At 40.6% G+C, this 23758-nt stretch overlaps 1 protein-coding gene and 1 long non-coding RNA gene across 4 annotated transcripts in view; one reads left to right on the top strand and one right to left on the bottom strand.

Moving 5' to 3' along the window:
• The window catches only part of cep89 (centrosomal protein 89), a 61971-nt gene extending 38230 nt beyond the window's left edge, over nucleotides 1-23741 (bottom strand). For 2 of the 3 annotated variants that reach the window (XM_020700744.2, XM_011494064.3), the window contains exons 1-15: nucleotides 22998-23741; nucleotides 22282-22388; nucleotides 21982-22128; nucleotides 19597-19813; nucleotides 15167-15218; nucleotides 14654-14749; nucleotides 12643-12810; nucleotides 12049-12191; nucleotides 11091-11144; nucleotides 9192-9295; nucleotides 6396-6511; nucleotides 6128-6308; nucleotides 4635-4802; nucleotides 3845-3986; nucleotides 2784-2873 (exon numbers count right to left, since the gene is read on the bottom strand). In XM_020700744.2, coding sequence (XP_020556403.1) covers nucleotides 2784-2873; nucleotides 3845-3986; nucleotides 4635-4802; nucleotides 6128-6308; nucleotides 6396-6511; nucleotides 9192-9295; nucleotides 11091-11144; nucleotides 12049-12191; nucleotides 12643-12810; nucleotides 14654-14749; nucleotides 15167-15218; nucleotides 19597-19813; nucleotides 21982-22128; nucleotides 22282-22388; nucleotides 22998-23042 — 1830 coding nt within the window. In that variant the 5' untranslated portion in view covers nucleotides 23043-23741. The remainder of the gene's footprint in view (nucleotides 1-2783; nucleotides 2874-3844; nucleotides 3987-4634; nucleotides 4803-6127; nucleotides 6309-6395; nucleotides 6512-9191; nucleotides 9296-11090; nucleotides 11145-12048; nucleotides 12192-12642; nucleotides 12811-14653; nucleotides 14750-15166; nucleotides 15219-19596; nucleotides 19814-21981; nucleotides 22129-22281; nucleotides 22389-22997) is intronic. The other variant, XM_020700748.2, reaches the window with a different exon arrangement.
• LOC110014078 lies at nucleotides 64-4627 on the top strand. Its single transcript, XR_002872997.1, has 3 exons — nucleotides 64-2063; nucleotides 3005-3053; nucleotides 3962-4627. It is a non-coding gene; the product is annotated as an uncharacterized LOC110014078 (long non-coding RNA).
• Nucleotides 23742-23758: the final 17 nt, after the last annotated feature.

Consider the following 23758-nt stretch of genomic DNA (forward strand, 5'->3'; position numbering starts at 1 on the left):
AACAGCTATTACCAAGTCATTCTATTGGTCAGAATAACCATTCTTGCTCAGGTAGCTTTTTTTATCATGTTCTTGATAATCCTCTTTTTTTTCCGTTTTCTGTAGTTATTTAAGTTATTTAAGTTATTAACTGGCCAATCAGATGAATCAATAAAAGTAGGTGGCGCCCGCTGGCCCCCCACATCCAACAATCAAATCGTTTGATTGCCAGTTTTCTTGTAAGCTGCTTCAAGCTCACTCCTGATCTGTGAGAGTGGTTGTCATAGAGACGTTGACTTACACAAAACTCGGACGAATCCCTGCTTACGGACGATGTCTGGCTCCAACATAACAGCGTCAAAAACGGCGACCGAATGGACTGCATTTGGTCATTTTCGATGGGTGACATCACACTCACTGGGTCCTGTTCTCATATACAGTCAATGGTCAAAACCTGGAACTTAGAAATTCGTGTTGTCCCTGCTGAAGACACAGCCAATCACCAGTCAAAGCAGGTTCCTTTAGGGCAGTCATGATAACATGGGTTGTGGAATTGCATTTCATGAGTTGAATGCTAAAAAAATGCAAATGTTGGAACAAATGGAGATGAAGTCTTTCATGAATGATGAAATGAAACTCCTGTTTGTTATTGCAAACTGAAGCTCAGCAAACAGGTTTTTCAGGGGTTCTGCAGAGTCTGGCTCCAACCTGATGTGGATCCCTTGGGTGGGGGGGTCCTGAGGATCCACTTCCTGTGGGATCGATGCACTTTGCTCAGATTTTTGTGAAGATTTTCTGATGATTGCAGCAATTGAACATTTTCGACTGGCATTGTAACACCTGAATACTCCATTGAAACATAAAGAGGAGTGCTATTCCGCTCATCTGTCCGTCGTTTCAGCAGTGTTGCTTTTTCTTCCAGCTACGTTCCCCCCCTTTGTTCTACTGTCAGACACCAGCTGCACCTCTCAGCTTATTATCACGGAAAGCAACGCTACTGAACATGAAATAAATGGAGAAATGTTTTCTGTACTACGCGTTTGTCTTCATTTTATCAAGCGTTACTGTCCACAGCTTGTGATGATTCGATGTCAGCAAGGAGGGGGCTCAGAAACAGCCGTCATCGCAGGTTAACCTGACATGTTGCATCAAGCTTGAGGTGACTGGGTGTTGTACTTCAAAAATCAATACAAACACACTGGAACCCTTTTTGTAAAAAAAAATGTGCCATGCTTTTGAAACTGCCTGTTTTTTACTGTAGGACTAAAGCTCTCAGCAGAATGTCCTCCTGGTTAAAGACACAATATTTTCTCTGGACCTTCTTACTTTGGGCTTTACATCAGTCCAGTTGCAAAACATTTTTTTTATTTTTACAAATATTGATCACATATTAGACATATTTGTTTTTAAGGATTAGTATAGAAAAAAATCATAAAAAAAACTTTGCCTAGAATATTGTTCAAATGTGATAAAAAATGATCAAAATCTAAGATTTGTCAAAATAAAAAGACATATCTGCTGAAGTCTACTTCACTTGATGGTACCATCTGGTTTCTGAAGGACCCAGCTGACTGGTGGACTTTAGTAAAGCCTTCTTTCTTGCCTTTTTATCTAAATTAAATAAAAAACGGAATTGTTCAGGATTTAAAGGCAGTGTGTATGGAAGCATTTGCTCTCAGCTGTTTCTTTGGGTGTTTCCCGACTGGAAAAGTCTGTTTGTCCAAACCAAGTCTGCTTTATCTGGTCCGGATCAAGTCCTGAACCTTGCGCTTGGTCTGCATTCAGTCTGCCGTCAATCGGACTATTCTGTTACGAACCAGAGCTTGTAAACGAAAGCATGTGACTTAAGATCTCTTCAGTCTTTGCTGTTGCTATGGCTACACCAATAACAGAACTCCGGAAATTTCTTTATCCTTATATGTTGCTGTTGCTTGAAGGGCGAGAGGCGCCGACAACCCCAAAGCGGGGTTAGGCGGGCGGCCGGGCAGGAAGGCTGCAGGGCCTTTCAGTGTGCAGCACAAAATAAACAAGGGAACCGGAAAGCAAAAGCTGAATCAAGCTGTAGCGTCAAGCATCTGTCAGAGGTAAGATTCAAAGGAAAACGGCCCTGCAGGAAAGTAAAGGTTGCCATGGTGATTCACTTAGAATAGCCTAGTAGTGTCCTAATAGTGTTATCAACACAATAGTTTGTCAAAGAGTGGATGAGCAGAAGGACTGCCTTCTACCAATCAGCTGTAATTACATTTAGAGACGTCTCACGTTAAGCTCATTCAGATGCTGCTTATTTACCCATACCGGGACTATTCCAGCTCTCTCATCGTCTCACCATAGTGGTGCCGATGGTGTTAAAGCCACAGATAACCTGCTGGAAGGGCCCGCGGTCAACAGTGCATCTTTTAAAGACATGGTGGGTCCAGCAGACTCAGCTTGGCAGGCCTCCCCCTCAAACACAACCGCTCGCGCGCTGAGGTCTTCCGGGCGATGAAAGGCCGACAGCAGACGGTTTATCGACGGACACAAAGTGTGCTGATCGATGGGGACTACACTTGGGGGTGATATCGAACAAAATTAACTGGAATGTGCTCAAGTCGGATCAATGGCCGCCGCTGAGCCAAATGTGCGACTTGGCTGGTGGGACTGAATTAGCCGGCACGCACTGCAGGAAGCCTCTGAGTGGAAATGTTGGCTCTGTGCATTCAGTCTGATGAAGGAGGGTTTTAACTCAATTCTGTTTTCCAGACCAAACCTCTTATGACCTGCGTCTTTAACGCGAAGCCACAACTGTGCTAAACTAAGGAACTTACTTTGGCGTCGTCTTGCAACTTTCCAAATCGGAGCGTGCTGTTCAGGAGGCTGCCGATGAATCCCTGCTTTTCCTGGTGAAGAGCTGAAGCCTGGAGGGGCAGACAGGGAGGACGGGGGGTTACTGAGCTAACAGAGGATAACACACGAGGGGGTGGGGGGGGCACTAAGTGATTAATTGGAGGAGTTTGAAGCTCAGTCATTATTGCTTTGTTTTTTTCAGGGGAGAAATCCCAAAAAGATGCAGCAAAGAAGGAAATCTTACAAACCTGGTAAATATAAATCACTCGTACTCCGTTTCAAACTGATCCATGTTCAAGATACTTTCAGTGGGGTAATTTAAGGATAAGGGATCAATATTTGTCTGTCTGTCCACAGTTTAATTTTTTTACTTCAGTTTCATATTCTGCAGAAATTCTGCAAACAATAATGATTAAAATCCATATTTAACAACAAATGCAAACTGCTCACAATGTTTTTTTTTAATTTAGACAAAAAGTGTTTAAATTAACTTTCGATTATGGTTTCTCTAGTATAAAAACTGACCTTTCCACCATTTTTGTCTCATCAACAAAACCCTTTTTCTCATTTAATGATATCCTTTTTGTTAAGACGTACGCGGTTAAAAACCTCTCCTGCACTTTAGGACTTCAGTCCATGGCTGCTGCTCCTGACATGAAGAACGTTTATCGTTCACAGGAGAAAACTGAAAAAAAAACAATTTCTCTTTATGCCAAACAAATGGTACAGCTGCTCTTTATTATTATTAGTGCCTCGGGATAAGAGGTACAGCGCGGCGTGACAAGTTGTTTTTGCTGGTGCAACTCCTAAACCACACCCACCCCTCACTCTGTGCTCCAATCGCCTGTCTGCTTCGATCAATGCAAACAGAAGCTGATGAAGATGAGCATCTTCTCCAGCATTTTAGCTCAGGGGTCTCTTTTCTTCAACTGTATCACCATAAAACAATGGGCTGAGTATTTTGAAGTGCCAAAAACTGTGAGGGGGGGTTTTCTGAGAGCAGACAATAATCGTGGAAACTTGTTAGTAATGTCAGGTTTACCGTGTGTAACAGCTGGTCTCTTTGCGTGGAGATGTGCTCTGCTACAGACATGAGAGCCTCCAGGTGAAGCCGCACCTTTTCCTCCTTTAACAGGGACTCTTCTTTCTGCTTTTTCAGGACGCTCATCTTTCTTTCTGCCTTCCTGGGGAGGAAAAAGAAAGAAAGGATGATCTCGAAAAGAACAAGGGAGGAAAATACGTAGAGAAAAGGAAGAGAAGGCGGAAGAAAGAGAGAGAACAGAACAGAGCGAGTCATCTTGAGACTGCCATCATTGTCTAACCCAACACCTCCTGACAGTCTTCACACTTTGAAATGAAAAACTTGCTTTTATTCTCCGAAGACGCCCACTGGGAGCAGATCCACGTCCCAGGCCATAGCAGCTTTTAGGCTCTACGGTGAGAATGAGTCCGCTGTCAGCCACAGGGACGTTTTAGGATCCTCTTTTAATAAAATCACCAAGATAACGTAGAATATATCTGGAAGGTTGGGTTGACATACTGAAGAGGGGTGATTATTTCAGCCTTCCAACCCAGGGAAGAAGTCATTAACCTAAATCTGAAGGTGTGATAAAAAAGAAGAGACTTTGAAGTTGCACATAAATAACTGGCGTGGATTAATCCTGGATGTTTGTGTTCATGTTGGGCAGGAGCGTGCTGGAAACTGCTGGTTCTTCTATCCTATTCAATCGGATTCTTTTCATTGGACTGTTCTAAAGCGACGGTTGAACAGTCCATGTGGTCTCCTGTCCTGGCTTCCTGTCTGAAGTGAGAGGACCCTCCCGATTCTGTACCTATTAGCTTGTCTGCAGAGATCCAGCTCAGCCCTCATCGTCTTGACGTCGGCAGCCAAGCTGAGGTTGTCCTGCGCCAGTCGCCTCTTCTCCTCCTGCAGCCTGGAGACTCTCTGAAACAACTCCTGCAGCTCCTCCGTGCTCCTGCTCTCCTGCTGCTCCAGCTGTCTGCAGGTCGAGAGCAAAGTTTACCGAGCGTCACATGGTGTACAGCTCTCAGAGAAAAGTGCACATTCCTTAAAGCAAAGCCCCAGAGGCCTTAATGTCTAGAGCTATAATTACTGCTATTGGACAAAAGAAAAGAAGCTTAAAGACCCAACTTCCATGAAAACGGTGCTGTTGGTGTTTTTAACAGGTTCTTATGGGATCTTCACTGATGATAGAGGCTTCCTGCATCCGTTAACGTCTTTGTTTTGCTCGTCTGAGCAGGAGTTTGGATCTAAAATCCACGACCGGATAGCTACGAAATTGCTCGCCATTTCGGTTGCACCAGTAATGGGTGTGTCCAAATTGGAGGGCTGCGTTCCTCCTGGGCTGCGTTTGTAGGCTGCTTACGTCACGGCGCCGCGACACGAGCTGTCCTAATTTAAGGACTCCTTCAAATGCGGCCGACGAACACGGCCTTCCTTTTCCCGATTTCAAGGATTGGTCTGGTGTATCCTTCATGCTGTCCACATCACAACATGCATTGCAGCCGAGATTTTCTGACAACAATGGCTGAAGGTGAAGCGGGACCCGGAGTTGGAAACAATCAAACCTTTTTATATTTACATCTCCCAGATTAAAAGTTGGATCAAGTAAGCCAGGAAAATGTTGAGCTCCATGCCTGGTTCACTACTCCTCTCTGTTCGGGACTCACGGTTGCTAGGCAACATGACATGCGCTCATGTAACGACTGGAATTATCCAAAGGCCAGAATCGTCCAATTTCACAGCCGTTAATATCCGGCCAAGCAGCTCGCCGAAGGACCCGACCAACGTCGCCCGGGAAGGTCGCAGCCATTGAAGGATGCAGGCCTCCAATTTGGACGCAGGCCGGCGTTAGGTTTAAGGGGGGGGGCTGTAAGCTAGCAGAGGAGAGTGCAAACAGGTGGGTGATGGGAAGTGGGGGGTTGCTCTGCACCAACGGTCCCGCCCACAATTCAGAGACGAATTTCTAGTGAACCATATTCAAAAAAATGCACAGGTTGTCTGATTTTGGCTAAAAAAACAGCATAATCATAATTGAAAGACCAGTGGAAACATCAAAAGATGATTGGAGCGGTTTTTAAGAAGCAAATATTTAACTGAGTTTTGGTCTTGTTTGGACTTGAGGTAAAAGCAACTTTGATATGTGCAGAAAAGTGGGTTGTCGAGTGATTCCCAATGGTTTTGACTTCATTTTCCTACAATTTCTTTGTTACAACCCATCAACAATCTAAGAGACAGTCAGAAATGTATTTACGGTATTTAAGTAAATAATGAGGAAATGACAAACATGGAAATGTTTTCCACCTTCTGAGTTTCTCTGACATGTGGCAGTGTTCGTCCCAGGTAACTGCGTCCTTCAGGCATTTCTGCAGAACCTGAACCTCCTTTGCACGTTTCTCGGCCTCCCTCCTGCTCTCCTGTAGCTCCTCCTCCACGCTCTGCTTCTCCGCCTCCAGCAGCATCAGCTGCTTCGATAGCTTCGTCACTGCAGAGACGAGAGAGTCAAATCGAGCCAGGAAAAGCTCATAAAGACCCTTTTTTTCAACCGATTGAATCTTTTATTTTATGCCACCTTCTGACTGGTGTTTGCTTCGGTTTGCTTTGGCCCCGACATGCAGAGCTTCGATCTGATTGAGAAGATCCTGGTTCTCCCGCAGGACCAGGAGGGCCTGCTGTTGGATTTGCTGACTGTGGAAAAAAAGGGTTTATTGCAACAGCTGAATGCTATAAGACAAGAATTTAACAGAAGGAAAAAAAAAGGTTGACTACAAGGTTTGGCAAAATCAAAAGCGTGGTGGGAAAATTATTTCATTGACTTTCAAAATAAGAAACTCTAAAAATGACAAACAGGTGAGTGGGTTCAAATGGATACATGTAACCGTTTGTTCCACTGACACAATTTATCAGGAGTCTTTCCTAAAAAAGGTAAATATTATTTATTTTTCAGAAAATTTTTCAGAAAAAGGAAACTTAAATTAATTATTGAAAATATAAATATACAGAGATCATCAACACATTTTTCATTATTGTTCACCTCATCTTTTAATTTTATTGAAACGTTTTTTTAAACAAAAATACTAAAATCTATGTAAAACAGGCAATGTAAAATAAAAAATAATAATAATATTTGTTATAATTTGTATTAAACTGTTTCATAAATGAGAAAGGCTGTGATTTTTCAGCAATCAGTATTAATGAAAAGTACAGGTATTTCACAAAAAGTAAAGACTTATACAAACTTATATTTAACCATTAGGCATGGGGTGAATTAGTTCAAGGTTTTATTTATAGTAATTGTGATAATTGTAGCCTTTGGGTAATAAAAAAACCCCAACAATTTCTGTGTCTCCGAAATTTAGAGTAATGTGAAAAAATGAATTGTTAGAAACTTTTGGAGTTTAATAAACATTTAAAAATGTCAAAACACCTGCAGAGGTTTCCGGAGCCTTTAAATGAGCTCTGAGTTTAGTTTGGTAAGTCAGAAAAGAAAGAGGAGGACTGATGTCCAAAAGACAGTCGTCCACACCCTTCACAAGGAGGACGAGCCCCAAAAGGGTCATTCCTGAACACAGAGTACTGTTTCCAAACATATAAACAGAAGATTAAAAATATATGACTTCCACCACCAAAGGTCCAGATTGTTCAGATGGAACCAAATTTTGCATTTCATGCAAACATTCAAGATGTCTGGAGGAAGAGTGCAGAGGTAAGAGAATGTTTGAAGTTCAGAGTAAAGAGTTTCTACAGTTGGTGATGGTTGGAGGATCCATGTCATCCAACCCTGTATGTTATTAAAATAAAGATTAGTCCACAAAATAGGTTATTTTGTGGGATTTTCCACCAAAGAATTAGCGAATGTCAGCCATGTATTTTGTTCAGGGCAGCCAGAAAATCAAAAGTCACGTGATCCTGAGAAGGATCCCAGAATTTTTGTAAAACGACTCCATGTTTTGGGGTGACTCTGGGTTGTGTCGTCTGCTGCTGTTGGTCCACTTAGTTTTCTGAGGTCAACAGTCGATGAGGAAATTCTAGAGCACTTCATGTTCCCCTCTGCTCATAAGTCATGAGCAGGTGCTGCTTTTATTTTGTACTTGGTACCTGGCCACAAAAGCTGCTTTAGTGATGACTTTTTTTTCTTCTTTCTGCTTGGGCTCTAATTTTCTGAGACACAAAAAAAAACAGGTTTTATTTTTCTTTTAGCCTGTTTTCAAATTATAAAAGCCTAAAATGTTGATGATTCTATGTAAAATGTCCCTTTTCTTAAATGACTGACAAAAATGTTGAACGTTCTCTTGGTTTTCTACTCTTCGAAATGCTTCTGTGTACCGGTACTTACTTTTTTATCCTTTGTTTCAAAGAGACTACGAAAAGCAGTTGGTGTTAGCATTTAAAACAGCATTTTCTGCAGGAGAAAAGTTTAAACTCTTTGGGAACAGAGTGACAAGGATGATGTCAAACTGAATTCAGAAATTCACAGGTAGCTTATAGTTTTACTGCACGAATGAGTGTTTAAGCATCATATTAGTATTTGAAATGTCCACCAGTATTGGTAAAAGTCTGGGTACTTCACACCAACAAACAGATATTCTGATAAATAACAGATGTTATGGTTTTAGTCCGTGCGTGGGACAAACAGTCACTTAACCGAGAGCTTGACTGCAAAGCGGTTTAAGGAAAAAGGCGTTTAACATTCTGAACGGCCCTCTTGTTTATCCGATATCTGTTCTGGAGCTGACGACATGTCCTCCTCTTTGCTCTCATAATCAACAGTAAATGCCGGCCTTCGGTTCGAGAGGTGGAGTTGTCAAATACCAGCCAGTAATTTACCGCTCGCTGTTCGGTGATCAGCTGTTGATAAGAGCCCTCGCAAAACACTCTAAATGTAAATGTGTGCAAATGCACCCGCCAGAATAAAAGCCCGACTCTGAAGAAAGCTTTTACGACTTTGGTTTTGTTGTTTTAGATTTGTGGACAGGTCAGAAATAGGTAGGGCACGGAGAATGATAAAACAATTGATTTGTTACTTTGAAGATGTTTGAATGGCCGAACCCTGTTATACCTATAAACTTCTGCACCCATTTTTTTCCTCCTCGGTCATAAAGGTTTTGATCTTAATGACTGCGTCTACAAAAAAACTCACAAAAGCTCAGAGAGAAAACTGCATAAAAATCTCACATCTTTAAAGTTTCTCGGTTTAAAATCCAAACCTAAAATATGACTTTACTACTACTGAGTGTTTATGCCTTTTATTTGTTACATTTTGTTGCGTTTCCTCCTGTTTTGTCTTGTATTTTTCTTTTCTACACAGCTGTTGTTGTCTGAAAGTGCTTTATAAATAAAGTTTGGGTCATTTGTCTGACCCTCTCACCTGTCCTCCTGGCTGTGCTCGCTCATCCTGGCGCTTTCGGCGTGAAGTCTTTGGTTTTCTCTGATCAATTCTTCAACGCGAAGACGTAGTTTCTTCAGCTCCTCCTGCAGCAAACAAAACATCACCTTCTGGATCATTGCAGTTTTGGTTTGCTGCTCCATTTTGTTGGGTTTAAGCCAAATATGTGAACCAGAATGAATAAAAGCTACATAAAACTACACTATAAATAAAAAATAAATCCTTCTTGTAAGCTTTTTTTTATACTGATTTCTACTGTACATTTACAGATACAGTAGTATTAATCACTATGGAACTTTTTTATTTGCTTTTGTTCTGTAACAAACAGGCACATCCCAAAATTTAAAGCATTCAAAAAGTGAAACTGGTTTGTTTTATTGCACTATTATTTAAATATTTCAAGTCTTAATTTTTTGGGGCCTTTTTTTTTTCTTCAAAAGACACAAAATTCAGCTTCTCAGAAAACTAGAATATCCCATCAAATGATTCTAAACAGGATGTTTTCATCACAAGTCTCCGGCGTTCATTTTTGGCACTGGTTATTTGGATGGATCTTCTTCTGCACGTATTCCTGCATCCATGCTTTGTGGCATGGAGGTGACCAGCCTGTGAGACTGCACAGGTGTAACAGAAAACCCAGGTTGCTGTGACATCTGCCTTCAGGTCATCTTAATTGTTCTAAACTCTTCTTCTCGACAACAAATCAGAGAATTTCTATCGGGTTCTGCTCAGTTTGTAGCTCAATCAAGCCTGGGAAGATCATGTGTGTGCAGGTTCCACGTCCTGTGGACAATCAGGACACTCTGGGTCTCGTCTTCCCTGTGAAGGGTGTGGATGACGGCCTTCCGGGCAGCAGTTGAGGCAGCAGACGCAGGGGATTTCAATGCTCAAAAAACCTTTACAGGTATTTGAAAGTACTTAGCTGATTTGTTTGTGACACCTTCTTTTTTAAAGTTATCCGAAAAACATCATATTATGCGTTTTTAACCTGTAATTCATATTCACCAAACTTACAGCTAATATTAAATACTTAAAGGATTTAATATAAAATACAAGCTTTAATTGATTTTTTTTTACATTTACCTATGATTTCGATCATAAAGTAATGTATTTTCTCTTGGGATCTTCCGACCAAAGGACTAAAGAAAGCCTAGAATGTTATTGTTCACCTGCTGTAGAGGTAATAGAGGTAATGGCGGCTCCTTCACTCTTTCATTCAAACTGGCAGTGCATCACTTTAATTGTCATTTTCTGCTTTTCTTCTTCCTACTGTAATCTTATTTTCTTAAAGAAAGATCACATTTAACATTTCCGGACGTTAATCCAATTCCCTTCCTTTATTATCTCCTACATTGACGTCTGTTTCCACCCTTTTGAGGTAAATGTTCTATTTCGGGCCACATTGAATCACAGTTATCTTTGTGGAAGGTCTGAACAATTCTTACTGTTGCCTTGGAACGATTCCTTTCAATCTGCAGACTCATTTGCATATTTAGAGTCATAAAATGCTTTTTTTTACAAGGTCAGAAAATGTTTATTAGAAATGTAGCAAATCCAAAATGCAACTGTTAATATAAATATTTTTTATTAATAATTTATGGTTATTAGTAAATAGAACAAACCTTTTAATATATATCCCTAAAGAGTGATAAGTCCATTTATTTAAATGTGGGAAGCCAAGAATAAAGTTTAGTATAAATCTCTCCTCTGCTAAGTTTTTTTTCACATAAAAAATGTCTCTTAAAGTGTTTTAAGCATCCAACATTGGACCGTCTCCTGTGTTTTTTTTAAGTCTTCGGCCTCCTTTGTTTGTTAAACTTTGCAGAGTTCTTGTAGAGTTTAGTTTTGAAGCAGGAGTTTTAACTGAAAGAAACTGGTCACCTTCATCCCGTCTTCTTCAGCCGGCAGCGAAGCGCAGAAATGATTCACGTCGAGCTGCAGACAAGGACAGAAACGGTGAGCAGGATTGGAGTCATCCAGCCGGACAGTTTTTAAGCCAGATGCCAGCTCAGATAAGGGAAAACCAAGACGAACGTGGATCTATTTATCTACAGGTTTGGATCAGAATGGAGCTGAGCTTGTGGCCCGCCCAGCATATTTCCCATGTCACAAATGAACTCTTATTCAAACAGCATTTTTCCTGTTCCTGATTCACAGTCATTTGAATCAAGAAATACTAGAAAAAATACAATTTTAATCTTATTTTTCTTCATTTACGTCTTCCATCATTGGAAAAAAGCCACAAGAACATGTTAAAATCCCAAAAGCAACATTTTTATCCGAATGGGTCCTTAAGTTGAGGCAGTCCAGCTTGTAAATCACAAACCTGGTTTCTGCATCTAAAAGGTTTAAAGACCCCTGAGTGGGTCTTTAAACTTTAATGGTAATCTGCAGGATTTGGGATTAAGAATTTAGAACAACTGTCACTAAATATTTTCTAACTTTGTGCTCTATAACCTCCCTCTGCATGGTCGGGTTGCAGCACTATTCAGCCATAACGCCTCTTCTTTGCCGTCTCAACTATCAGTAATGAGTGTGAGCCGACACACGCCGAGGCAGAGAAAGTCAGATGCCAGAGCAAGGACATGAAAAATCTCCTGGAGTGATCAGAAGGCCATGATGAAAACCACAGGTTGACTTTCTTGTGCGGACTGGAGAGGACGAGCTGCGACAGGACATCAGTCAGAAGGAAGCAGGAACAAAGAGATGGATGTATGTGGTTCAGCATCAAAGTCGGGTAATAGATTATATGAAATGCAAACAATGGATTCTGCAGAAGATTGATCATTTAAAGCTTCAATTAAGCATTGCAGCCACTGCAGCGTTGGTTTTGTCGTACCTCGTCTTTGGACGGCGGTCTGGCGGCAGCTTGGTGGCGGCTGAGCTCTACTTTCAGGCGGTGAACTGTCAGTTTCAGGGCGTCGTTTTCGTCCACCAGCTCCTGAGCGTGCCGTCTCAAACTCTGCAGCTCCGCCTTGCTGACTGCAATCACAGCAGAACTGTTCTAGCGGGTCGCCACATGTGTGTAGACCCTCACCGACCAGGTCGCTCAGTGGGTTTGTTTCAGCTGCTCTGATGATGCCCCTCCTCTCTGTAATACTTCTGAACTACCGGATGTTTTAGGCTTTAGTAGAGGAGTAAGGACAAGTTACTCTAAGGGGAAAAAGTTCCTGCACTGCAAAAACATTAGGAAGTTACTTCCAGACATTTTTGTAAGAGATGAAGACCGACAGGAATCAGTCAGAACTTCCACCAATCAGAGATGCAACTCTTACACATCATTTCATTAGGTCTATTCAATCAATTTGATGTGAAAGGTGAATTAAGCGGTTAAAACAATTTGATTTTCAAAATCTGTAATGATCTCCTTCGTTTTCAGGGGTGCAGAGCTGAGATTTAGAGCGTTTGCTCCTCGCAGCAGTCCATCTCTTACCTGCAAGAGATCCCATGTGGGAGGAGTTTGGGCTCTCCTGATGTTCACCGGCTCTCCTGGGCTGCCTCTGCTTCTGGACCTTGCTGTATGCGCTGCTGAGCTCTGGAGAAGTGCCGCCCGCTGCTTTGTAGCACCTGGAGGGGCTGGCAGCTGGGACGGGAGGTAAAGCTAAAATGACACAGGACACGAAGCTGACACCTCTCTTCACAGGGACGACAAGCATGACAACTGCACACATGTGCAAATCTTTAGTAACCATTAAAAATGGCCACATCGTCGCCAAATAAAGTTTGACACGAGCCCTGCAACCGCAGAGTTAACATAAATGATTGGAAATGCTTCTAAATTTATAGATTAAATCAAGATTGGAAGAATCCTTCAAGCTAATAAACGTTTTATGTTTAGTTTTTCATTCAATTGCTGCCACTTTTGGAATGAGACGTTTGCAGGGTGATGTGGTTTATAACTACAGAAATATTCTCTCAAGAAACTAAAAAAAAAGTCATTTTTGTTTTACCTTAAAAGCTAACTCTTGTGGAATAGGAATAACAATATTTTTATGCCCTGTTAGTCCTGAACAAAGCTGAGTCAACTCTTTAGTACGGTGGCCCTGAAGTCCAAATCACATCAGCAAATCACTCCACGCAAAAACATATTAAAGCGAAACCGGACGAGGTGGGGATGATGGGACATCACTGATTGGATGATGATGTTTGAGTTTTGAAGCAGGCTGATGGTTTGCCCTAAACTGTGGTTGATTGAGCCATCGCCAAACCTTTGCAGCGGCTGTGGTCAGAAGCTTAAAGGAATGTCATCTGTCGGAAGATATTTGGGTTCCTTGTTTGGAATTACATTTTGGTTTTCATTTATTTTATTCTAAACACCAGGAGGCTGAGGGTTCAATAGAAATAATGGATTGAAACAGACGGCTATGGTGGCCCTGAACTGCATATCACATCAACAAATCACTAATTACAAAGCCATTTTAAAGATCACAATGACAATTTAAAAACAGTTAAAAAGCAACATTACAGTTTGGAGAGAAAAAACTTCAGAAACCTAAACATAGAAAACAAAAATGAAAAAAACATTTTTTCCAGAAACAAAGTGAACTGTTGGAAAACGAAACACGATGAGAGGCCGGAAAAGAATGGTACCGAGGGACATCGCTGATTGGATGATGACGTCTGTCCATCATTTAAACTGAAAGCTTTTTGGCTTGAAGCGATACTGGATTTCATCATCACCAATCAGCGACGTCCAATAGTACCTACTTTTACTGGTTTCTCATTGCATTTAGTTTTTTAACAGTTCACTTTGTTTTTTGTTTATTTTTTTGAATGTTCCATTCTGTTTTCTGGAAATAGATTTTGTTTTCTGAAATGTTTTAAGTTTATAAATATATATTATTAAAAAATTATTTTTGTTGAAATTAACTTTGTTTTCTGAAACGCTTTTTAACATTAGCGTTGTTTTTTTGATTGTCGTTGGGATCTTTAAAATGTTCAACTGATGTGTTGAATGATTTGGGGGCCATCGTAAACCGGCTTTCAAACTGGACCTATAATGTTGCCCCCCCTTCCCCCCCATACTAGTGAGCCAAACAAAGAAAACTGTGGACCGGATCAGTGAAAAGCTGCTTTTTCTTTTGCTTTCATCTCCCCTTTAAAACCACAGGAAACCTGGTGAATATTTGGGTTAATGTAGGTTTTCTTATCACTGTGTGCACAAACACCGAGCGTTCCCAGTCAGGGTTTATCCCCACTTTTATGAACAATTTGAAATGCTGCCAGCGATCAGACAAGCCAGTGAAGGAACTGACTGATTATTTATTCTGCTGAATCTGAAAACACGCCCTCTGCAGCGTCAGAGCAGTGGAGGACTTTTGAAATTGGAGCAGAAAACTGCAGATAGAAACAAAAAAAAGAAGAAGAAGCAGCAACACTGACCCAAAGAAGCAGCATGTGAGTATGACAGACACACAGCGGGTTATTTCAGCTCTGACACCTACATGACACATCTTCCTTCCAATTTTCGGGCCTCTTCTTGACAGACGCTCTCTCCCCCGTGGCTTCAGGGGACCAGCTTCCCGATCCCTCTGTGAAATCTGGGAGTCGTTATGAGATAAGCAGAGGAAGCACGAGTAAAACGCCTTATCGTTGGAGCACATTTTTACCACTTACGGGTTTGTAAAAATGAATTTTCTGCACGGCTTTGCAAAGCAGCCCGCTAGTGTCAGCGTGATTGAGTAAGGTTAATTTTAGGACCACATAAAACGTTTTTCTTTGGGCACCGTCTGCAGGCTAGGACCAGTGCAGTAATAAGTAATAAGTATAACAGTGTATTTTACCGTTAAAGCTTCACAGAAGTGTCAAAATGTGACTGACATGTCTCTGTTTTCTTTTGGAAGTAGCATGTTATTATAGCAGCATGTTGTGTTTAATTATTTTTTAAAAACGTGTTCTCACGGTGGCTTCATTTGTCAGTTCATGCATCCAAACATCGATTCGTGATGCATCAGTACCTGGGGAGGCAGCTTTTCTTCCGGACATCTGAGCAGGCAGAGGGGTACTGGGCTGGAAGGGACCACAAGTAAACACTCAGGGGAATCAGATGCAAAGTATCTGACTCGTTTTTTTCTCTCTAAACAGACTGTCAAAACTAGGGCTGTAGGGAAAAAAATAGATCATGTGAAATATTATGATATTTCAGAAACCTGGTGTGATTTTAGATGTAGTTCTTACCTTTGAAGCACACACAAACCAAGTTACAAAGACTGAATTTTACTGGGTAACACTTTATTTTACAGTACAGTTACTACAGGGTACTTCGAGTCCAGCTGCACCTTACTTTAGAGGTAAATACCAAGTAATACTCATGTGAACATACCCAGCGTTTTTTACAGCAAGTACCATTAAATGGAGAGCTGACTTTCTTTTACAGCCCAGTTTCAGTACTTTAGTACTAAGAGTACTTTAAAGGTAGTTGATGTGTACCTGTAACTACTCTCTCCTTATAAATGGTAAGTACCAAGAGACACACTATACCCTAACACTCTAACACTGTAAGTTTACATGTTAGGTTAGAGTCTAACCTAACGTAACCTAACCTAACATGTAAACTTCTTGTAGAGGTTTTTAAGAAGAGGCTCAAGACCCACCTTTTTAATTTAGCTTTCAGTTGATTTTAACTGCTAAATTATTCTATTAGTTTTAATATAGGCTATATTCTATACTATACTTCATTTCATTTTATGCATCTTATTCTCAGTTTTTATTTATTTATTTATTTATTTATTTTTTAATAAATCTTATAATTTTAGTATCTTATTGTGATTTTAGCCCCAGTGTTTCTTGTGGGAGTCTTTTCTGCCAGGGTTGCCGGCTTGCCCGGTGGCTGTTGTTGCAGTTCTTGCCCTTGCTGGGGCGGCTGGGGTTTAATTTTGCAGCCTCACGGCTGTGAAGTGGACCCTGGTGTTGTCCCGGTCTGGGTTGGCGCTGTGGCCATGCTCCCGTGGGCGGGCTGGCTCCTGGTATGAAGAGATTCCCAAATGCCGTTTCCTCACAGCAGAGCCAAGCCTTGTTTGTTTGTTTGTTTGTTTGTTTGCTTGCTTTTTTATTTATTTATTCATTTATTTATTTTAACTTGCATTAGTAGTCAACATTCATTGTCGTGGGTCATGTGCTTTAATGGAGGGGAGTGGGAAGGGTGTAGGGTGGGTTGGGTTTTTACTGTAATGTTGTGTGTTTTTTTGTTTTTAATGTTAAAGCGCTTCGAGCTGCACGAAATGCATGATAAGCGCTATTTTATAAATAAAGTTTGATTTGATTTGATTTGATTTGTACAATAAATAGTACTTTCTGTGTACTTTCTCTGTTCTCAGTACAAGTAAGAACCATGAAAAAAACAATAAAGTACCACATAAGTACTACGTAAATACCCCATCCTCTCAGTAATTACAATGTAAATTCTAGGCACTTCTTCATAGTACTTCAAAGGTAGTTTCTGTTTACGTACTATCTTGATACACATGGTAAATACAAGGAAACATACGATAAGTTAAAAAGTAAATTCAAGGCACTTTATTTGTACTTACATCTGGTAAGTACCACAAGAGACACATCAACACAACACGTAAATACCCAGTAGGTACTTTGTAAAAACCCAGAGTGTACAGCACAAATACCCAGCAGGTACCACATAAGTATGAATCAAAAAGCATCACATAAATATACACCCAGTATGATGCAAGTAACAAGTAGGTACAAAGAAGTAGCCTGTAAGTACCTTGTAGGTACAAAAAAGTACAGTGTAAGTCTTACCTAAATACCCTGTAAGTACTGAAATGTTAAAAGGAAGCGCTACCTTTTATGGTCTCAGAAATACTGAGACCCTTTCTCTTCAGAGCCAGTGCTAAATATTACTACACGCCTCTATAACTTCAAGAACAGATTACTGCAATGTCCTTCGTTCTGGTGTTGAGAAAGTACTATGAATCGTCTGCAGCTTGTTCAAAACTCATCTTTTAAGCAGCACGTTGCCACTGAGCACAGACGTGTCTATTGGAGATGGAAACTGTGGCTATTTCACCCAAAGCAGGCTCGGTGGAATCTGTCAAACGTCTTGAACGTTGGACGTGGGGGCCTGCAGGCTCCGCCTACTTTTATTGAGACATCTGATTGGTCAGTTTCTAACTTGATTAACTTGAACTACAGAAAAAATGTTGAGAAAAAAAAGAGGATTATCAAGAATATGTTTTAAAAAAAAAGGTATCAGAGGAAGAATGTTTATTCTGAGTACCAGCTGCTAATCTCTCTATAGAAGTCTATGGGATTTTGGCTTCTTGGAGTCAGCGGTTTCCTTAGCCCAGTTGTTATATGCAATCAATGGTGCTGAGACAAAAAAGGGGTTAAAAAAAATCATGATCAGTTAGAAACAGACGGCTTTAATACGTGTTTTTGAGTTAATAAGGTTCCCGCTCACATGCAGCTTGGCGGAGCAGTGGAGTCAGCTATAGGTGGTCCTGGCGTGCCTCTGAGGCACCCGCTCCAGGATGCCAGTAATGACCACCAATTATCCAGCTTCTCTCTCTTGAATACCTTTGGTTTTTTTCTTTTTCTTCCTCTCCTCCTAGTTTGCCATTAAAGCCAGCAAGCGGCCGGCCTTCCAGCCATATGTGGTCTGCAGCGCCCTGACCTGCAGCCACCTTTTTTGAAGTCTGCTCAAACAGGAAGCAAGGAAGCCGGCGTCATTAGCGCTCACCGCTACCACCACCCCTGCTGCAGGGCTTCTGAGTCACATGATCACACACACACACACACACACACACACACACACCGCTCGTCTCTGCTCTGCAGCCTCCCCTTCTGGGGTGAAGATAAGCGCACACGCCGCCCAGACCTCCCACCTGCTGCGGTGGGACGTGTCATCCTCAGCGGCCGAGGGCCCGCTATCTTCCAGAGCAGCTTTGGATTCCTGCTGCAGGTTTTCCAATCTCCTTGTCTACAACGTGCACGCTCCATCTGCTTTAAACACAGACTCCAGGGAGGACAGAGACGTAAACTTAACAGCCTCCAGAGACGTGTCTCCTCAGCTTTGCTTCACTTTGTGCGTAAATCTGTCAAACTCTTCAATGAGAGCAACTGGGATCCCTTAGAGAGAGACGGTCAGTAGACGGTCGTCACCAAGCTTTACCCTGACCCGGGTCCATCGTCACCAAGCTTTACCCTGACCCGGTGGTATCAGTGAAACAGGAGGCAACCCTGTGGCCTCCCCAGGTTCAGTGTTGGGGGTAATGAATTACAAATTACTATCATTCAATTACTTTTGTCAGTAACGTAACAAATAACAGCTCAAATTTCAGTAATTAATTACAATTACTAGAATACAGAATCCCTCATTACTTCCTCACTGACATTTTGGTTTTCTACACCTGTGGCCCGGCCAAGTGACTAGGACACGGCGTTCTGAGTGAATACTTTTGGTCATTTAGTGTACATGTCAATAGGTTTTTGAAGGATTTTTACTGTTGGTGTTGCACAAATTCCCTGTTTGTACACAATTAGAAACATGCCAAATTCTGCTTCGGGACATCTTTGTGGATACATTATTTGATTCAGCTTCAATTATTTTATATTTGATATAAATACATTTGTGAAAATAAATAAATTAGATATTCACAAAAATAGGTTTTTAGAAATAAAACCATTTTTTAATAAGTTTCAGAAGTAGATGTGCTCATATTCTACCTCATTTAAATTTATAAAATATAAAAATACTTTCCACTTTTGTTGATAACAATAAGCTACATCAGAACCCCTAGTATTTAGCTTGATCTTGTATTGTTGAGGTTATTATTTTCTTTTTTTTTTGCTGGATTTTGATGTTTAAGACATTTTCTGTAAATAAAGATCTTAATTAATTGAAAAAAATGTGTAAATATATGGCAGGAGCAGCTTTGTGGCATAAAATCAGGCCGGCACAGAGAAGACACGTCACAGGAGAACATCCTTTTTAGACCAGAGAACAATGGAGAAATCCGAAAAATCTAAGTTTGTCCTAATAATTTCTCATCAGGGACTTGTGTGTTTTATCTGAACTAAAAAGTTTTCGCACATTACCCAGAACCAAAATTCTAAAAACTGAAAAATCCAGAAAAAATCCCTTCACTTTTCTTTGTACAAACTATATGAAAAGGTTACCTGTGAACAATGGCGCCCCCTGATGGACGAACCCCACATTACAGCAACAAACAAGAACATGAAAGGCTAATTTTTTTCTTAACTGAGTAAAAGATTTATATTTTAATGACTGTAATATCAGCGGCAAAATCCTCCAAGTGTGTTGGAAATACTTTTCATCATACTTTTACTTTAATGTGTCAAATTTCCGACCTCCATGTGGGTCAGAAAATCTCACATGAAGATGTCCAGACATCCACATGAAAATCCTTACCTGACTTTCTAGCTGCACATCAGGGACGTTTTCCGATTCCATCAGGTTCACACGTGTGTCCAGGCTTTGGTAGACGTGATCCTCATCTTCTTCATCCTCCTCCTCCTCCTCCTCCTCTTTGTCTATAAACTCCTCGTCTGAGTGTTCAGGGGAGGACAGGCGTGGCCGGTCGGCTAAATCCTCTGACCATCTGTCTCTGAGGGCGCTTGAAGTCGAGCTAAAATAGGAGGCGGGAGCAAAAGGGATGAGTTTATACGGAATTTCTGTGGTTCTTTGGAAAGCTAGGAAATGGATTTATCCATTCCATCCTCCACAGAGACGCCAAGAGGCTCCCCGATGTGGAATCGCTCATCTTAGCGACTCGATGGTCTCCACAGGACGGCCTCCTCACCCCCCCGCGGATCTATACTCGCCTACAAGTGGGAGCCGCTTGTAGTTTTTACGTCACAAATAAGCTCTTTTTCAAACTTCTACTAAATCACTTCAATTTGAATAAAAAAACGTCGTCCATCATCAGAAAAAACAAAAAACCCATCATCTTCTCAGGAGTGGCTCTTTTAGGAGAGTTGACCTCTTTGACCTTTGCTTCAGGGTGAGTTTGTGGTGCCGACGGTTTAAAAGCTTACAACACCGGAGGCTAAATTCACACAAATTCCTGATGCAAAGAGAAGGAAACGTTCTTAGAAAATGTCATGAACTGTGGGCGTTTTTTCTGAAAATGACAGAGAAGACAGAAGTTTCTCGCAAACCTTCAAAGAAAATGCCTGAAGGTGAGACCTGGAAGAAGTGAGGAGGGCTTGTAAAAGCTTTTACTTAGTGGACGTGATCGATTATGATCAGATAGTAGATCAAACCGGTCAGGATTGGTGCATGGTCCACATAAATATTTTGCAAACAGAAACCTGTTCACTGCAAAGATTGAACACCTTGTTTTTGGACATTCAAGATATTTGACCAACGTTTAAGCTGTTTTACCTTCTCTTTGCTCAACACCTTTCCAAGCTTCACACAAAGTTTTAGTCTCATTAAGAGCTAGGATCAAGAAATAAGGAAATTATTAGCAAAATAATGAGTCAAAATGCCAACTGGACAATAGAAAAACTTGATTTACTGGTTGTTGTTGTTGTTTTTTTAACTCATTTTTATTTTTATTTTGGAAAAAAAAATGTTGATTTATGCTCTAAGAATAAGTGCTAGATTAGATTTTATGAAGATTTATTCACTTGTACTAAGATGGTTTTCACAATTCTGTTCTAAAATTAGTCATTTTCACTTATTACACTAGTTTTTTTTTACTCAGAATGGTTAATAAAGGTTAATAAAAACTAGCAAACATATACTCCTAAATGGGCTGTTTATTATGTTTTTTTTGCGTCTTTCCCCTTTTGAACTCCTTGTTTTTAGATTTTTTTCGCTCACAAGGTTTCTTGTTACACTGTATAAAAATTCAAGTTTGCTAAACTTAAAATAATTTGTAACCCGGCTTTCTTAAAATTTGGATTAAAGCACGCAAATTATCTCAAGTAACTTTCACATTCAATTCAATTTTATTTGTCAAGCCCAAATTCACAACAACAGTCGTCTTGATGGGCTTCGTATAGGTAATTGAAAAAGTTAACTTCAACCCATCGATTTGTTTCCCCAACTCAAGTTCATAGCACTCATGTTTAAAGTTAAACAAACAAATATTTTTACTGTACCACCTAAGGAAGTCAAGTATTCTCAACTGCCTTTTTGATTAGGTCTAATGGTAATGTAATGGAAACACAATTAAATTGAAATGACCTAAAAATGTGTTTGCCAGATTTAAAATTGAGTTGTGGTTACTTTTCTACTTACTATATTTTTTACCTAAAAAATAAAGTACCCACAACAAATCAATAAGAATAGTTCTTTACTTGTAGGTAAAATTGCATTGAAGCATGGATGATATTTCTGTATTACTTTATAGGGATTTTCTTCTTAAGATTCATGTTATATTCATAGCTTTAGGAAAAGTATTTTTCCAGTGTACATGTTTAAGTTGTTTTCTGTGCTGGAGAAGTATTTTTCTGTTTTTCTTTTTCAAAATGTTGTTGTTTTTACCTCGGATGACCTCGCTGTAAGCCGTCTGTGCTAAAAGACGCCAGAAAAATCATTTGTCCAGTTTTTCTGGTCCTTCCTGCGTTTGATTTCATGTTTGCCACATTCATACCAACGCCTGCACATGACAGAAACGCCATCCATCAGGGTCACATTTTTCTTGTCAGTTATGTGTATAAAAAATGTAAAGCAGAGAGACTGAAATGGACAAAAAAAAAAAAGGCAGATGTGGTCTGAGGGTGAAAAGCAATGTCAAACAGTCATTAAAGAGTTTATGATCCCCGTGTTTGAAAACGTGGTTACCTCATATAATACGCTGTGTTGAAGTTCGGCCCGGACACGATGGATTCTGACCGGTCAATCTCAGAGGATGACCTGGGCCGGAACGGAGGGATGGCCCAGGTCTGACCCGTCAGAGAGGAGGAGAGAATGGCTGCTGCCAAGGCGGACCTGCACGTGGAAATGTTCAGACACAGAAGAAAGCAGCGAGAAACCATCACACAGTGAGGATGACGCGTTGTCTAACATCACACGTGTGGCACAGAATGTTTGGAGAATGATAAGCGGGGGGGTAACAGGTGATGAAGGGGTGGTGTCAGGTACCTGGGTCGCTCTGGAGACGGGTTTGGGTTGTGAGGCGGAGGGGTACGAGGTACGGCGGGCTTGGGGGCAACAGACGCTGCGGGGATCAAACCATGAGCTATGTGCCTCTACACAACAGAGAGGGAGGGAGGTTAGAGCAACGCACTGCAACACACACACACTGAACACGTCACGTGCACGGATCCAGAACATGGAAATAAAGGGCCACCTGGCTGCTTTAATGTATTTTATTATTTTATCTTGTTGAGGAAAGATCACCAAAAGCAAATCTCAGGAATTCTACTTACTACATTATGCAACAGGACTCTGCTCCAAATCAACAACTTTGTGTGCAATAACTGACTTTCATCTACCTACACACACAATATTTGTTATGCGGCACTTTATTCTATTTTTTCATACTTATTTGTCTTTGCACATTTCTTGATTAGATTTATAGTACTTTCCACTAAACTAAACTGGGGCCCCTGAAGTGTCAGAAGATCATGACAATCAAACAAAACATTAAAATAAAAATAAAAAACAATAAGCATCTCTGCTTGAATCATTTCAGTTGTTTCATTTTCAAACCACTAAGTTGCAAAATTAACATATGGTTACTCAATGTGCTTTAAAAAAAAAACACAAATGTTAAAAATCCAGGATTATGAATGGTACGTTACCAAACAGTCAAGCTAACTCAAACTATAATCATTTTTAGAGCGCGAGGCACTTACATACTCCTCCTTGTTTTCTCTCCTTCTGAAGTTAAGCTTCAACATTGTGAAACTTTTTTTCACCACAAGCTAGCTTGTTTAAATTTAAGCTTCAGTTTTAGTAATCGGTTCGACTTTACCGAGCGTTCGTGAAAAACCAATAAATAAAAATCACATTGTTTCAAACGCACTAAAATGAATAACGAGTCGATTGTTAACAGTGATCGGAAACAGCAGAACGCAAACTATAAAGATGCCTGCTGGGAAAACTCTTGTATCACTAGACGCCTAAGCGCAGATGTGACCTCGAAATAAAAACAACGCTGATTGGTTTAGGTTCTTTGATTCAGCAAATCAGAGAGTGTTTTAGTTTACCTAGCAACGGCAGTGTTTCGTGACAAAGGCTCACCACCAGGGGGCGGTAGAGTCCAATTTAGGAGACTGAACAAAGGACTATTAAAAAACAAAAGAATGATTTTGTTTTACGAAATGACATTTTCACGCATGCTTAGATAGTAAAGAAGCTTTTTTTTCTCTCTGAAAAAGTCATGATTTAAAGTCACAGGTCAAAAAACTATAAAAATACGTTGAAACAAAATTTGTTAACTTCAGCATTACAGTATGGCCCCACCTTCAGTCACTTACAGTCTGTGTATGGAAAAACTGAACAAACTCAATGGGATTTAATCCCGTTTCCTTTAGTTAATCCCAGAGTAAAGGAATTTCTTTACTCTGGGATTAAGATGATCTCAAAAAGACTCAAGATGGCTCAGAAATGATGT

The sequence above is a fragment of the Oryzias latipes genome, chromosome 3, assembly GCF_002234675.1.
Source record: "Oryzias latipes chromosome 3, ASM223467v1".
NCBI lineage: Eukaryota > Metazoa > Chordata > Actinopteri > Beloniformes > Adrianichthyidae > Oryzias > Oryzias latipes.